We start from the raw sequence: 16,658 nt of genomic DNA, 5'->3' as shown, positions 1-16,658 counted from the left end.
CTCTTATCGTTATGACCAAAATTAAAGAAAAATGTAAGGTTTTCCATGCCATTAGACAGAAAAAAATGAAGAGAATATACACATACCTGGATGTTTGTTGACAAATGTTTGGTTGAAGCTTTTATTCAATGAGTATTGATAATGATGAGAACCCAGAAGTTTACCAACACTGTACTTCTGCTATTTTTCACATAATTGTAGACCTTTTTCTTAGAACGCTAAAACTACCCATTATGCATGTATGCGTAAGGAGGATGCTTTAAACTTCCAGTTGGCAGCTTGATGCTTATAAACAGTCACATTCGGACAGCTTTGAAACGATAGTTTAATCTATTTTACTTGCTTTTAACGTCTTTGAACTAAAACTGCTGTCAATCAGCGCCACCTCCTGGACTGATTATTTAAAAAATGAGGTCTAATGTGATGGAAAACAACTGCTGCGAAGTCATTTACCATTACCGTCAGATGGCATCTTGTGCCATTTAAATGAAGCCTTGTCGTCGCAAAAGTAATCATTTTCTCTTTTGAAATATATAACCAACTCTAACAAATGCAATTCACCAAAAGGTTTGACACACACATACTCTCCCACTTTAACATACAGTGTTCAAGATCATAGTTTTGGATCAAAAAACACCGTAAGCCACTCAAAATTATATTGACAAGCATTTTCTGATCAAGATTTACCAGCTGTAAACGCTGTAAACGGAAGTTCTAAGCATCAAATCGGTGCTCGTTCACGTGAGTAACAATCAAACAGTGTGATCTATCAAAGACACAATCTGGGGGAATCACAGATGAGTGGCTGACACCCATGACATATTTGGCATGCTAAATATCTGGAGTTGTCTGTGATTCAAATCATTCTGTGTGAAATGAGCTCTGAAAATAACATTGGCGATTGCCTACAGCCAATGAGAGAGCAGCATCAACTAGTATGGGTATCTGCATGTCAACGGGAGTTTGGGGGAGAAGTTAAGAGGCCAGGTGAGCAAAATAAGTACATTTTACCCCACTAAATGCTTCTTTCTAATATGTAGTTAATAACAAAATATATGCTATGTCACTTCTCGTGTGTGTTTGGTTGTGAGATGTGGTTTGCAAACTGAGTCAAAGTTGTCGACGATTCTTTTATTGTAAGTCACGCAGTGTGAAACCCGCTGTTGTGCAGTCTGAACTCATAACGTTCACATGCTTTCCTCAGACTAAATGGACAGCAGCTGGTCTGGAGTTCATGCAGTTGAACTCATGGACGTTTATTCTGTGAGGAGGTTTAATTAAAACACAGCTTGGTTGGTGGTAACAGAAGTAAATGAAAGCTGTGTGTTGGGCTCCGAACGAAAGATTTACCTCACATTTAGTCTCTTTGGCCCAATCTTCTCCAGTAATGAGCAATAATAACAGTCTGAGAGAGAGTCATCAAATCAGCCTGAAAATAAACAGGCTTTTGAAACCCTGCTCTAAAACCCACCCACATACAAACAGACCCAGTCCTCTGTTCTCAGTACGAAGGCTTAAATACACTAATATGAAAACAATAGCTAAAAAAACAAAAACAATTATGCAACAGCACGTCTTTAATTACTCCCGCAAAACAGCATAACATTAGCTTTAAGAGGGCATCCAGTACAAACTAAATTGTTTCAATAGAATTTCTTCAAAGCACATGGTGATTAAAAATTCATCGCATTAGGATCTACGGCTGATTTCACAGGCAGGAGTATGTGACTTTGGAAGGGGCTAAAAATAGCCAGTTGACACTCTCCATTTATAATAAATGGATAGAAACGCAAACAGTAGTGCTCCGACCTCGCAAACACACATGAAGCCACACAACCACACACACACAAACATACACAGCTCTTCCTAGGAGCACTCTCTGACACCTCAAACAACAAAACAGCTGCATTGTTTAAAAGCAAAAAAGGGTTGTAAATGACAGGTTCAATAAAGCAACTTTGTACTTGAATAATAAAATAAAACAAATATGAAATGAAATGAAATAAAATTAAATTAAATATGTTTGTTTAAACTTTTTATCGCGTCTTTCTAGGCGCTATCTCTGTCAAACAACAAAACTGCTGGATGTTTAAGTAAGGGCCGCAAATCACAAGTTTAATAAAGCAATTTTGTATTTTAAAAATAAAATAAAATAAAATAAAATAAAATAAAATTCAATTAATATATTAGTGGAAAAAGCATGATCATGCACAAAAATATGCAAATAATATGTAATTAAACTATACTATTTCTTACAATAACACTATACTGTTCAAAAGGTGTGGGGGTGGGGGGAGATGATCCTTCATTTTTCAGGAGAGGTGTCATGCAGGCATATTGTAGTGTTGGCCATCATACACTTTACAGCACTAGGCTCAGAAGAATTCCTTTTATTATTTTTTAAGAGGAATTTAGAATTTAGGTATTAGAAAAGGTGAGTATAGAGTAGGAACTATAAATTGTGGATGTTATTTATTATTTTATTTGCCCAGAACAGCCTGCTGTCCCATCACCTTTGGCCTATACTGTGTAAAGCAGTGATTGGTTAGTGTTCAGTTAAGAAATTAGGGTTTCCACATTTGAGAAGTGTGTGTATGTGTGTGTGTGTGTGTGGTGTGTGTGTGTGCGTGTGTGTGCGTGTGTCTGTGTGCGTGTGTGTATGTGAACTGGTGAATAAGTGTAGAATTTTGTTTGGTTGCGTTTGGAAAAGAAAGCAAGTAGCTTCCTCTTAGACTTTTGTGCTTTAGGTCGAGAGTTGTGTGCAGTGTTTTAAAAACAAGTGTTTTATTCAATTGAAAACAGAGTCCAAGGCTAAGAAATAGCTTCTGGTTTTGGATATTTGGAGTGTTGTTTTGCATTTTGAGAGAGATGTTTCAGAAATCGTGTGACAAGAAAAGCTTTGGTGTGTAGACAGTTGGAAAAAAAATGTAATTGTATTAGTCATTAACAAACTTAATTATCAAATACAGCCTTGGTAACTTCTTTCAAAAAAAATAACAACACACATACAATACATTCGATTTGACATTTACAAATAAAACCCAAACTTTTGGAAAGTAGGGTGCATGCCTAGAAGAAACTGCTTCTAAATCGCATAACTTTTACAAAGCATTTAATCACAAAAAACAGGCTTTCTAAGAGAACTCTCTTTAACACAGCAAGGCTGCCAGTCACAGGGGCTCACTGACAGCTGCAATAGCTCAAGTAATGACTGTGGCACCGTGTTCATGCCACCAGTGTCAGCGCTACCCACTGGCACAGACGCAGACCAGCTGCGCATTCCGGCTCACTGGTGCACAGACACGCAATAAACACAGGAACAAAGAGATACACTTCACTTTCCCTAACTCTCCAGCTTTTATATATTCAAATCTAAAACCAGCCATTAATAAGTGCACTCACCAGACACACAACAAGCTCAAAAACATCACCCACTCTTTATAATGTCTCTCAGCCTTGCTACGTTGGGTTACTGGCCAAACATTTCAATTCCTGCACAGAAATTACCCTCAACAAGATTGCAGGACGTCTAATTGGGACTCACACAAACACCCATTTCCAATCTCAATCTCGCACATAAACACACTTATTTGTTCAAATAACATTCTTCGGACTTGTACACAAAATCTAAAGCTCAAGGCAACATGATAATAAGCCAATTATTTAGTGTTTTATTTTCAGGCTAATTGCGAGCTCTGGAACTCCTCACAGCTGAATGTGTCATCAGATCAAGGAAATGCTAACTATATGACAAACTTGTAAAGAATATGAAATAGGAATAATGATTCGCAAGCCTCTAATATTCAAAGTAGCAAACGTGATGAAGAGCACTGCATCACAAACACCACAAATGGTATATTAGTCAAAGAAGAAAGTTTTCACTGATTAGAATATAAAAACTATAGATATTACAATAATATGATATTTTCTGTAAAAATTACAGCTTGATTAGAGCATCTTTATTCAACAATGCAATGCAGTTCTAAAATGATGAAAGAACAAAAGAACTGATGATTGTGCTATGAATACCATCACCATCATCCTCTATTGTCAATGCTCTGTGACGTAGATTGTAAAATATATACACAATTAATCCATGTTTACAGATTAGATGACAAACTTCTATGCTAGATTGAGAAAGTTTGACCAGAAAATCTAGAAGTTTAAGTGACTTATCTTAAAATTGATTTTGGTTAAAAACAGACAGACAGACAGACAGACAGACCCTAAAAATCTGCAAGTTTTAAGCTTTGAGCTGTTTTGCGTGTTTAAGAGTATTTAGAATAATGCTTTATGCGGCTACAAAGACATTTTTAGCTGTTTGGTTATGTTATTTTTGTTTGATAAGTGTCATTAGGTAGTTGCTTTGTTCTAGTATGCTTTAATATGCTGCTAGCATGCTTTAACACATTGTTTTAATGCACTGTTAACATTTGTCTAGCATGTTTCAGCAAGTAATCAGTGTGTGTTAAAGCATTGCCAGCATTATTTAGCATGTCACTAGCATTTTGACAAGGTCTAGTATGTTGCTGCCATGTTTGAGCATGCTGAGCTGTCATACTGGTAAGGTTTAAAGTGTTGTTTTAATTTACTAGAACTACTTGCTTCCAGCTTTCTACACTACTCACTTGCAATATTTTGGCTTTCACTCTCTTTTCTTCATCTATGCTCAGCTAAATTGACACTTTGTAAAAACGTAGCACATTGTTTTAACACACTGTTAACATTTTCTAGCATGTTTCAGCAAGTTGGCAGCATGTGTTAAAGTATTGCCAGTGTAACCCCGCCGGTCTTACACCACCCAACCCCCTCCGAGCTGGTATCGAACCGGCGACCTTCCGCATGGGAGTCGGGTGCTCTACCAAGGAGGCTAAACACTGTTACACCAGGCCTCCGTTACACCAGAATCATTTAGCATGTTGCTAGCATTATGACAAAGTCTATTATTGTATGTTGCTGCCATGTTTAAGCATGTTACTAGCATGTTGCTGTCATACTGGCAACATTTAGAATGTTGTTTTAATTTACTAGAAATACACCTGCTTTGGACACTACTCTCCTGTCTGCCTCAATTGTTGGAATGTTCCACAGTCTGAAATATTATGGCATTTACTCTCTTTTCTTCATCTATGCTAAGCTTTGACACTCTGCAAAAAGCGCTATTCATGGGGACCAAAAATGTCACTTCCACTATGCTCGCTACCATATTTGAGTCTAATATGTCACCCTAACAACCACAAATAAATGAGACTAAATGAAATGGATATTTTGCTAAAGAATAAACAAATAATTATGATGCTTCTGATGATACCTTGAACTGTGCTTTGTTCCTTCCAATCTGTTACATGTCTATCTCAACTTCCTTTCCTATATATATTCATGGCTTCACTACTGTTTGCCATGGCCACACATTTGAGGACATATGGTCTATTAATAGTGATCAGAAAACTCACCCAAAAAACTGTATTTAAAGAAAATAAATTCTGGTGATCTGCTGAACCACAGAATCTAGAAATAACCTCCCACACTGATGAAATGTGTGTCTAATTTGGTCACAATCTACTCCAAACAGCAGCGAAGCTCTCAGGGCATTAACAGCGAAGATTATCACTACTACACATTGGGACATGTTTATCAGTCAAAATGTATTTGAAGAGGAAGTGTACCTGATCACAAAAAGTGATGTACATCTCAGGAATTAACACATGCCATCCACAATAATTATTTGTGTCAGAAACACAGCATATAACACTTGGAGCTTGCATGTTTCTGACACACAGAACAAACTGAGGGAGAGCACTCTCTTAAAGAGCAGCACATAAGGACATTAATAAATATAGAAAACAGATCCTAGGGCATTTCTGGACAGATCATCCATAACAGTGATCTACAGTACAGGTGAGTGACGGGATGTTAATCAAATTAGTCTACAATCCAGCATGTTTTCATTTTTTATGGCAGTGAAAATCCTACAAGCAGCAGCTCACTCTATTATTATAGGTTGTGCAAATAAGAGTAAGATATTGTTTAAAAGTTAAAGGGTTATTATTATTTTTTGTTTAACCTCAATTACAACAAAAACAGCAAGCTTTTACTCAGTAGTAAAGAAAGTCACGCGGTATGGTTTATACTGTCTCCACAAACTTTTAAAATTAGCCGAGTAGCGCAAGCATGATCACGGAACCTGCTGGTAAAGGACATTATTACCAAGTACATCAGGACACATTTATTTAATGAAAAGGGTAAAACTTTATTTTGATGGTCTGTTTGAGAATTAGTAGACTGCCTGCTTAATATCTGTTGATACTGCTCCTTCATCAGACTTTTAACTGATTATAAGAAACTAACCCAAACCCCAACCTAACAGTTTATTTATAGTCTGATGAAAATTAGTTGGCATGTAGATGCAATGTAGCTTAATTCAACAAACGGATAATCAAAATAAAGTGACCATGAAAGTAGTTAAGTTTACTGGCGCTACTGAAGCAATATATCATAATTCAAAATATCATAATTTTAGAATCACAGCAGATTGACAGCATAGTACAGTTTGGTCACAAAAAATAGCAGCCGCACCACTATGTGACATCACATAGAACCTATGGATCTAAATAAAGATGCGTTAAACTTTAGCATGCTAATAGCATGTTGCTAGTACAGTATGTTTTAGCAAGGATAGTAACATATTTTATAATTGTGCTATTACTGTACATTTTAGCTCTTTAATAAAATGATGAAGTAAAAATCAGTTTCTTTTCAGCAAATGCAAATTTTATGGCAGTTTAAAAGAGAAAGTGAGGCTGCTAACAGGCCCAATAACGCTATTAGTGGTCACCTCGTCTGCACTGAGAGACACTGTGATTTCCCCTCTCATATTTTTGATCTTCTCTCATCCATAATCCTTCTGGTGTGTCGTTCTAGAGCCGTGGTGCTGGCAGTGTTGGAGTGAATTTATTTACAGCGTGGTTAGTCTGCAAATGATTGATGTTGCTGCAGCAAACAGTAAACCAATTAGAGGCATGATGTAATGTCATTTTAAAAGGTTTATAATCGTGTTGCTCCTGAACTCGGGCCCCTGATCAGACGTAATAAAGATTTATAGCAGATCAAAGGAGAGGCTAATGCCATTAACAATAGATTATATTCCAGAAGAAATTACATTAACAACTTTTTTTCCTCCTCTTCGCTAAATATATCCCCTGGATTGCAGATTTGGATGCGGGGCAAAGTTTGGAGGACTGTGGAGCGTACGGAGCATTAATTACTGTGAATGAGCACAGCTGTACCAGGACGACTCAGACACACATTCTGTTCAGTCTGGGCAGTGATATAGTGAGGTTTTACACAACCTGTGAATGTCTAATAAGTCACCACAACATAAATCAGTGGTCCATATGCAATGCCCTTGCAAGAAAACCAGCGCTGTTTGATTTCATATCCATTTGTTGTCACCTTGAGCTTCTCTAGTCATAAATATAACCTATTCCTGTAATAAAATGACCTTTTTAGGGACAACGACTAACATTATGTCCTTACCAGCTGCAACATGACAAAATGACAAATGAAAAACACCATCTCCTCCATGTTATGGGCTGTACACACAGACCTTTTTTTTTCAGGCAGGCAACAATTTGCCACCTTCCCGTTTTGTCAATGAGTGCGTTTACATGCACAATCTTAACCTGATTATGTCAATAAGCTGACAGTGCATGTGGTTATATAAATGTGCTAATCTGTTTTCTTTTATCGGAGTAAGGTCATAAAAGGCTTAAGCATAAACCAATCGTCACAGCTATATTTTTGCACTTCGCGCAGATTTCTGCCAGAGTGTAAATGCATTAACCTGCTTTTTGTTGGTTTATTGAAGTAAGCATGTGTGATGTGTGACAGGAATGCATCTTTACTGTGGCTATAAGTGCACTCAGACAAATCTCACAATTTAAAGTAAGAGGGGGGATTATAATGCAAGCTTGACCAAATAATTACAGTATTACAGTAATTACAATTACAATTAAACACTGTTTTATCTTGAGAACTAAATGTTTTCCTGCTTGTTCAAACTACTTCTTTAAAATGAGCTGCATCAACAATTCTTGATGCTTTTGGGGGAACAAATAATTTTTTTTTTATGTTCAATCTAGATACATCTGTAAAAACAGTTAATTTACCTTAACTTATTTGTGTTGACACACCCTGAAGGAATTGTGTGGATTTTTTTACAGTGTCTTAGACAAAAAAGTGAGACAATCAAATTGCTGCATCTTCATAAGATACAATAGCAGTAGTATGTATATGTTGACAAGTTGCGATGCTGTAAAGGCCGATACAGCAAAGCTTCTTTGTCTTTTAACAGTTGAGTTAGTTACCCTTTAGACACATAACCTATTTCCGTGCTGCTGTTTTCGCCATATGTTTAAAATCCTCCAGATTACCAGCAGGGATAATATTTAAAATAGATATGGCTGGAGACCTGCTGCAGTGCTATTCATCGTCTCTGCATTCAGACCCAGGGATTATCTTTATAATGATATAAATTGTGGTTTTGTGTATATAAAATTACGACTAACACATGTAACAGGGCATTCTATTACTTACTGTTCATTTCTTTCAATTTTGATTTCAATTTCTTTCAACTTTATAAACTATAAAACCATGGGTCTCCTCACAGTTTGTGTCTCATTTTGTGAGCCAAAAGTCAACAGTTGTTCGCTCCCCTCTTTCTCCCCTGCTCTGTCGGCCACGCCCACTCCTCCCTCTGCTCGCAGATCTCCACGCCCATTATGAAGCATTTGTTTTTAAAATCTGAGGTTGACTTGAACCCAAAAGAGCGGGGTTTCATGGCCCTTTAATATCTACCACATTGCTGAAGTGAACCCTTAAGATACTATTATAGTAATTAATTATATCCCAAATTATTTTTGAATTTTGTTTTGTTTCCAGTAAATATTTTAAAGTAACTTAAAATAATTTGTACTCCCCTATCATATTTATCCATATAATTATTGATTATATATCCAGCAATAAACCTATTTTACTTTATTCAATTTTTTTTTCAAACATTTTTCAAAAAGTTTCTAGCTTTTAAACTTTATTACAGGTTTATTTTAAATATCAAACAAATCTTACAGTGTTAATTTTAAGTGAACAGTAACAACACTGTTACTATGAACAGTACAGTACATAACTGTAACCATTACAAAAGTGACTGAATAATCTTAACAGACAAATCTGCATGTTTTTTTTTACAACTGGTTGAGAAAAAAAAAAAAAAAGATCCATGGGGAGAGAAAGTGTGGTGAAAGTGAAAGAGACCAATATATTTTATCTCATCAAAATGTTCTGTATGGGTATGGTTTTAATGCTCATTTTGTTGCAGGTGTTATATTCTTTTTTACTTTAGCCAACCCATTGCTAAAACACAACAAAATGAATAGGATGATAAGGGGAGCATCAGCCAATGAGAGATGAGTGGGAGGGGCTTACCGGTGGGGGGCTGGGCCCGGAGCAGGTATGAGTTAGGGGAGATTTGGTCCTCTGGGTGGGGCTCCAGCATGGTGTGGGAGGAGCTGCTGTCCAGCAAGGGCACCTGACACTCCCTTATGATTGGCGGGACTGGATGAATGGGGGCGGGTGGTGGAGAAGGAGCAGGGGGCAGGAGGCTGGAGGAGGCGGTGGAGGGAGGGAGGGGACGACCTGAGGAATGGACAGATAAAAGGAGGAGACACTTGTTATGACATGACAACACGGTATATCAACATACTGACATGACAAACTAATGACATAAACAGTTTAAATAAACATAATACAGAGTACACTGTTTTATGAGATTGAATGTACACTGAAAAAAATATTCAAAGATGATTCCTTGGAAATGTTTTTTTTTTTAAGTTAAATGCTTGTAAACAATTTATTAAGGCTGAATTTAAACAGAAATTAAGTTGAACATTTACTTAATTAGATTTGTTTGATTAAATTCAACACATATAAGTTGTTTGCGATATTTTTTTCAGAGTACTCAAATGTCTTACATATATATATATATATATAATGGACAACAATATATACAGTCAAGCCTGAAATTATTCACACCCCTGGCAAATTCTGAGATAAAGTTACTTATACTCAAACCAGCAAGACTTATTTTTTGGACCGGAAATGAGTAGCTTCTCCCAAAAGAAAATAAAATGATATACAAGAGGCATATATACAGTATTTCTCAACTTTTATTTACATTTGAACAAACATTTTATGTCAAAATTTGCCAGGGGCATGAATAAATTTGGGCATGACTGTGTGTCAATATTTGTGGGGAGTTTTTGATAAAACTATATAAAAAAATCATGAGTATGCCTTCCTGTGGACAAAAAAAAAAAAAAAAAGTCTAAAAATAAGAGGATTAAGGAGTAATTTATTGAATCTCTCATTCAAATGTTTTTTTTTAAATAAATGATTCATTTAGAAATGAAGCAAGTGATTGTCTTTATGAATGGATCACTGAATCACTGACTTTGATTCATTCAGAAATGGTTTTTATATTGCACAGATATAAACAAAAATGTTTCATAAAACATTTCATTGACAACACTGAAAAAAAAAACAATTAAAATATTAAAGACTACTATGATACATATTTTCATAATACACAAATATTACACACTCCTACGTCAATAGCAATCTTTAAAATCAACATGAAATGGCTTTTACATCCTATTATGCTTCTGTAATATTTCTGTATAGTAAGTGTCTCCAAATAAATCAATATAACAGCAAATGGCTAGGCCATAAAACAAGCATTTCATATTATTACGCATTTCAAATCTGAGTTCAGAGTGGATTATGAAGGACTGCTACCCTCCTGAAACATTGTGAACCCATTTGTGAAGAAGCATTTTACCCGATACAGTACACGGAGGCTGAAAATCAAGTTCACCCTTGAGAACATTTTTATCCATCCCAATGGTGATGCTTCTGGAAATCTATCACAATTTGCTGTAAACTTTATTATATTAACCGGGAAGCTTTTACAAAGGTTGCATTGCATTTGCAACAGTAGCCTAAAACAATAGCTATTTGGCTATTAGTTAATATTAATTATTAATAGCAAGCTGCTTCCGAGTTGTTTCATTTTGATGAACAATTACGAAAATACTTCTCTCTCACTGATAAATTGCACTCAATAAGACCAGAAATGCTTATTAAAAAATATAAAATACAGTCAATTTTGATTTCATATCGACCTTTACCATAAAAGTCCCCTGTGATGTGGATGTGGCACAATGTACTCATAAAATAATTCCCATAAAATGAGCTCCAAGGTGTTTCTCATAAAGGCAAGCTACAAGGTCACAAACAAAATTTACAGTACAAGTTATATGTGCTCATAAATGCATGCATTATTTATATGCTCGCACCTGTGCGTAGACAAGGGTAGAAATTGACATCACAATCCCCCCACACTATCAATGGACAAACAAAAGCACCAAGTACAGTAGTTGGTGTGCCTGTGTACATGCATGTTTGATCAATGTGGTCTCAATAATTTTCTGGTGTGTTTTGTTTAAAGTGTGTTTTTACCAAAATAATGTTTATTGCCATTTTAACAGATGCTGAATTGGGGATTTCTGACATGTTAACAACATCAAAACAAGTGATGCCCAAACTAAGGCCTGCAGGCCAGATTTGGCCCATGGTAACCTTTGATTTGGTCCACCATCCAATCTGAGAAGAGAGGGAGAATGATGCGAATGTTTCAAAATTGACAAATCAAATTTAATGTGATTTTTTATTTGTTTTATTTGTTAAAAGCTAACTGAAATGTTTCAATTAAAATCTTACTGTTACCTGATGATGAAGAGACTTTGGTGAGCAAATGAAGTCAAAGGCGGATACTGATTGACTAGAGTATTCAGCATTGAACTCCACTGTGTAACACATGTGATTGTTTTATTTTTTTGCAGTAAGTTCTTATTTAAAAAGTTATACTGCATTGGTTCAAAGTATTGATTTCTATTTACTTTTAACTCTTATAAAAATTAGGAAATTACCCATGGCGACTTTAATATAGTTTTATATAGTTACGTTCGGTTTCCCAGAGATTGGTTGCGGCTGGAAGGGCATCCGCTGTGTAAAAACCTGCTGGATAAGTTGGCGGTTCATTCCGCTGTGGCGACCCCGGATTAATAAAGGGAGTAAGCCGACAAGAAAATGACTGAATATTTACATTCGGCACACGGCTCTCAGTGATATTTGCTTTTTTGCCCTTCATATGAAAAAGATTGGGCACCCCTGATCTAAATGTACAACACTGACAAAAAGACAACAACTAAATTTTAACATTATTTAACATACTTGTAAATAAATCTTAATGAATTATGAAACTGTGCAATTAACATTTTAATTATATTGCATTCAATTGGCATATTAATGACATTATATATTTAATTACATTTATCATAATATTATTTATGTAATATTACATTATTCCATTTTGCTATATTACAAATGTACAAAGGTAAAATCAAAACACTTTAAATTCATAAGATGAAATCCATAAAAATTTATATTTCTGTAAATGTTCATAAACAATGCTAATAAACAATAAAATAAAATAAATAATAACCATTATATGTACCATTACTTTTGTTTTTATTCATATTGTAGATACTTTAAAAAATGGTTAGAGGTAGAAGTCGGATTATTGAGCAAATATGTTGCATATGTTGTTTACATATGTGTGGTGCTGTTTTGTTACTATAGGTTATTTCACAAGTTAACAAAACGTATGTGTAGCATGAAGATCTAAAAATCTAAATTGTTTACTTATAAAACAATAAATGCAGTTTTACAGTTTTTTTATTTTTAATGGAGGAACTTTATGGAGTGAATTTGGATGGAGTTTTACTTTAAGAGGATGAACTTTATTTGAAATATATGTTTATATATGTTTGGCTGTTGGTTAGACTGACAACGACACAAAAGCAAGAAGTCATGGTGTTAATTAGTTTTTTTATTTTTAATGACAGCAGTGAAAAACTGAACAATTATATGAACTGCACAACTGTACAAGGTAAAAACGACTGATTCCGAGTACTGATTCCTTTTGATTACTACATTGTTAAAATAAAAATATTATCAACCAACTTGTAAGTATCAATTTGTCACACAGTCATGAACAACCATTTTTAGTTGCATTTGGAGAACAGTTATTGTTAATTTTAGAGCTTGATTATGTATTTCTAAGCAATATTTAATATGAACAATTTATGATTAAAACTTATAGAAATTAACTGGATCCTGTACATACAGTGTCTATTTCACGCTAAACCGCATTCAAAATGTGAACTGAGAATGGATTAGGAACATCACACTGACAATGTACAAACAAAAGCCCTAAGTAAATAGTTAGTGTGTTTGTGTACATACATGTGTGTGTGTGTGTGTGTGTGTGTGTGTGTGTGAGAGAGAGAGTTATGGAATGCTTGGACTGCAGAACAGCAGACAGCAAGTGCTGCTCACAGCATTTTTGTGTCCGGTAAAACTCCATGTTGGGAGCATTGCATGAGTACATTTACACACAAACACACTCCACTTCATCACTGTAATACAGATGTTTCAGATGTGATTTCCCAACAGGATCCTGTAATAGAACTGTATACATACGTCATATGACAATAAAGAACCAGCAGTTATGAAGCGCATGCAATTTTTTTACTCCAAGCAAACACACTAAGGAAGGCTGGGCAAAGTCATTGCTTTTAAATGCATTCAAGTTCCTGAGTAATTGCCATGACATTGGAGGTAAAATTGCAATGGCTTTTTTTTCTCTCTCTCTCTCTCTCAAAAAGCATGTGCAGTCTGTCCTCATAAAGGCAGAGGAATTAAGAGGCTATTACCTGCCTTAATTACTCCTGGAAAGACAGCACTGAAGTAAAAAAAAAAAAAGACGGAGCTCGCTACAATCGGGCCTGCAGACGTCTAAACGGCATGCTTTTAAGATGCATATCAGTGCAACTCAAATGACAATGTATTGACCATCATTTTAATTGGGATCATATAAAGACTGCGCACTTTCTGTCTTTCAAGAGTTGTTTTAACGTCAAAAATCCAAGACGGGTTACGCACGCACACACGGCTACACTTTCATCTTCCTTTCATCATATCAAGCCTTTAGTGGCTGTTAGCGGGAATGGAGGAAAGAGAGAGGGGGTGAAGAGGTGCTTTTTGTAGAAGACCTTGAATGCAGAAAGTGTATTCAGTACATCTGACTCAACTCCTCTCTTCCAGCACACGCTCGTCCTCTCTCTCCCCATGACTTCTTTGTCAATACAGTATGCGGTCATTCAGGGATATTGAGTCGAGGTTTCTGGCTGTGCCTTGTGGTATCGATTTGGTTCAACACTGCCCTGTGCCAGAAACATGCCTCCATATACACACAGACCAACACTCAAAACATAGCGCAACATATCACTGTGTAGTTTTTAAAATGCTATTTATGTCAATCTATTTTACATTGTATTTTTCAATTAAAATGTACTTGATTAGTGATCATTTAGTTAATTATATATATATATATATATATATATATATATATATATATATATATATATATATATATATATATATATATATGTGTGTGTGTTAAATATATATAAACATATGAATAACCCTTTCACGCTAGAGGTTTAAATACTCCAGCTGATCCTCCTGCTTAATTTTTTTTTTTTTTTGTGACCAGTACTTAGAACCAGTTGCATTCTAAAGTTGCCATGCCAAGTTTATAACATGACCCATCAGCCTCAATGATCTATAAATACATTGAAAGAGTGTTGCTGTGTCATTTCAGACACTGCATTCTCAGAGGGAAGCAGATTTTAAAGGTAAGTCCTTCCAAGTCCACACAGGCGAAACAGAGCGTTTTGAAATGAGACGATATTGCCTACAGAGATTGCCTACATTGCCTGCAGATCTCGTTAACATGCAACCGTAACAGCTGCTGTAAATAAGCGGTAATAAAATTTGTTATGACTTTTTTTTAAAGTGTTTTTGAAACTTATTTTAAGTAATCAGGTGGTAAAGCCAGGTTTGCAGAAGCTGGGAATATATGTCCTTTTGAGCCATACATGTACACATAAAAATGTAAACTGTTAATAAATGTCTTTTCAGTAAAAACATACTCTTTTTATTTTTTTAACATGTGTTTAGATATCCAAGTAAAATATAACCTAATTCATACATTTAATCTGGAGTTTTCTTTTAAAAATGTCCTGCCATTATCAGCACGCAATGAATCTTGGGATGTTCAAGGCCATGAAGGATCCACCAGTTATCCCAACAAAGGACGTGATGATGCAGCACACTTTGCATGCATCCTTTGGAGGATGCAGCCTCTGAAATGAAACACAGCTTATAGAATACACGAGACGTGTCACTGGTATATTTTTGAATGAGGCAAAGTGTAAAACATGACAAATGAAGCCCCGCCTACTAGTACCGGAGCCAATTATTGTTCACTGAGTAGCTCAGAGAAGACGTGTTTTTACGACAGTGTATGTGGTCAAGAAACACACTGAAATCTCAGCGAATACTTGCTTTACAGACTTACAAAATATATGCACAAAGCCTGAAATCTGTACTTTTAAATGAACCCACTATACTTGAAAACAAATGTTTTTTGGTTTTGCTCTATAAAACGAACGCAAGGTACATTCTGTCCTGTCAAACACAAATCACATGACAGCAACTACTCAAATGCCCACAAACTCGTAAACAAAGAGTCGCTGTCATTTCTAGAGGAGATTCGCCATTAAGACCAAGTTGTGAATTACTTCAGAAGAGCAGCACAATCAAACAAGGCATTATTCGGGGAATGATAATGTGTAGAACGGCCATAAGTGAGGTTGGTGTCATGATCTCGTTGGATTTGAGTGTGCATGCACACTAGTTTGGGCAACCTGAAAAAATGCAGATTTTGTTTCATTTAAACGTTTAGAAATGAAACTTATGACACAGTTGTAGTTTAATTTTATTGGCAACAACAAATATGTAATGTTGTTGTAAGCTTGCCAAAACGTTTTGGAGGATTTGATGTGTCCCGAGCGAACTGCCTGAGAGGTGTTTCAAAGTTGGTCACCTAGTAAAATAACTAGCATTTAAAGGGACTTTGATAAAACATATTTAGTTTCTTTTTGCCCTTTTCTGTAAATATTGACAACTGTTCTAATTACACGGTGAAATTTCTGACACTCCAATTCTCAATTATGTGATAGAACATATATTGTGTGTTTTAAACAGCTTAATAATGATTGTATTAATTATATGACAAATAATGCTGCAGGAGAGGGTGAAGTCTAGATGAGATACAGCTGAGGATATAGCATCATTTTTGTGACACTGTACAAAAATACATATTTTTAGTAATACTATTTTTACATTATCATCAAGGTTGGGTTTAGGGTTGAGGTAGGGGTAGATGCTAACAAAATACAATTAATACATAATTTAATAAATAATATAAATACGTCTCGTTAAGCTGAATCCCTTCTAGCAACAACCGAATGAGAGATCCTAGCTGCTGGATTTTTCTCATGTTTATTCATAATTTTCTTCTGAAATACATTAAGGTAAGTAACTGTTTATCAGGGAGAGAGATGTGTTCATTA

General features: G+C 35.5%; 1 protein-coding gene across 15 annotated transcripts in view; it reads right to left on the bottom strand.

The window, feature by feature from the left end:
- tenm2a (teneurin transmembrane protein 2a) overlaps positions 1–16,658 on the bottom strand; it is a 1,216,147-nt gene that overhangs the window by 175,814 nt on the left and 1,023,675 nt on the right. For 12 of the 15 annotated variants that reach the window (XM_087281568.2, XM_087281560.1, XM_087281559.1 and 9 more), the window contains one exon: positions 9,484–9,693. The exons of the other annotated variants lie outside the window; for them this stretch is intronic. In XM_087281568.2, coding sequence (XP_087137694.1) covers positions 9,484–9,693 — 210 coding nt within the window. The remainder of the gene's footprint in view (positions 1–9,483; positions 9,694–16,658) is intronic. 15 annotated transcript variants of the gene reach the window in all.

Source organism: Danio rerio, chromosome 14 (genome assembly GCF_052040795.2).
Source record: "Danio rerio strain M-AB ecotype USA chromosome 14, GRCz13ab, whole genome shotgun sequence".
In the NCBI taxonomy this organism is placed as follows: Eukaryota; Metazoa; Chordata; class Actinopteri; order Cypriniformes; family Danionidae; genus Danio; species Danio rerio.
This window is presented reverse-complemented; position numbering and strand designations above follow the sequence as displayed.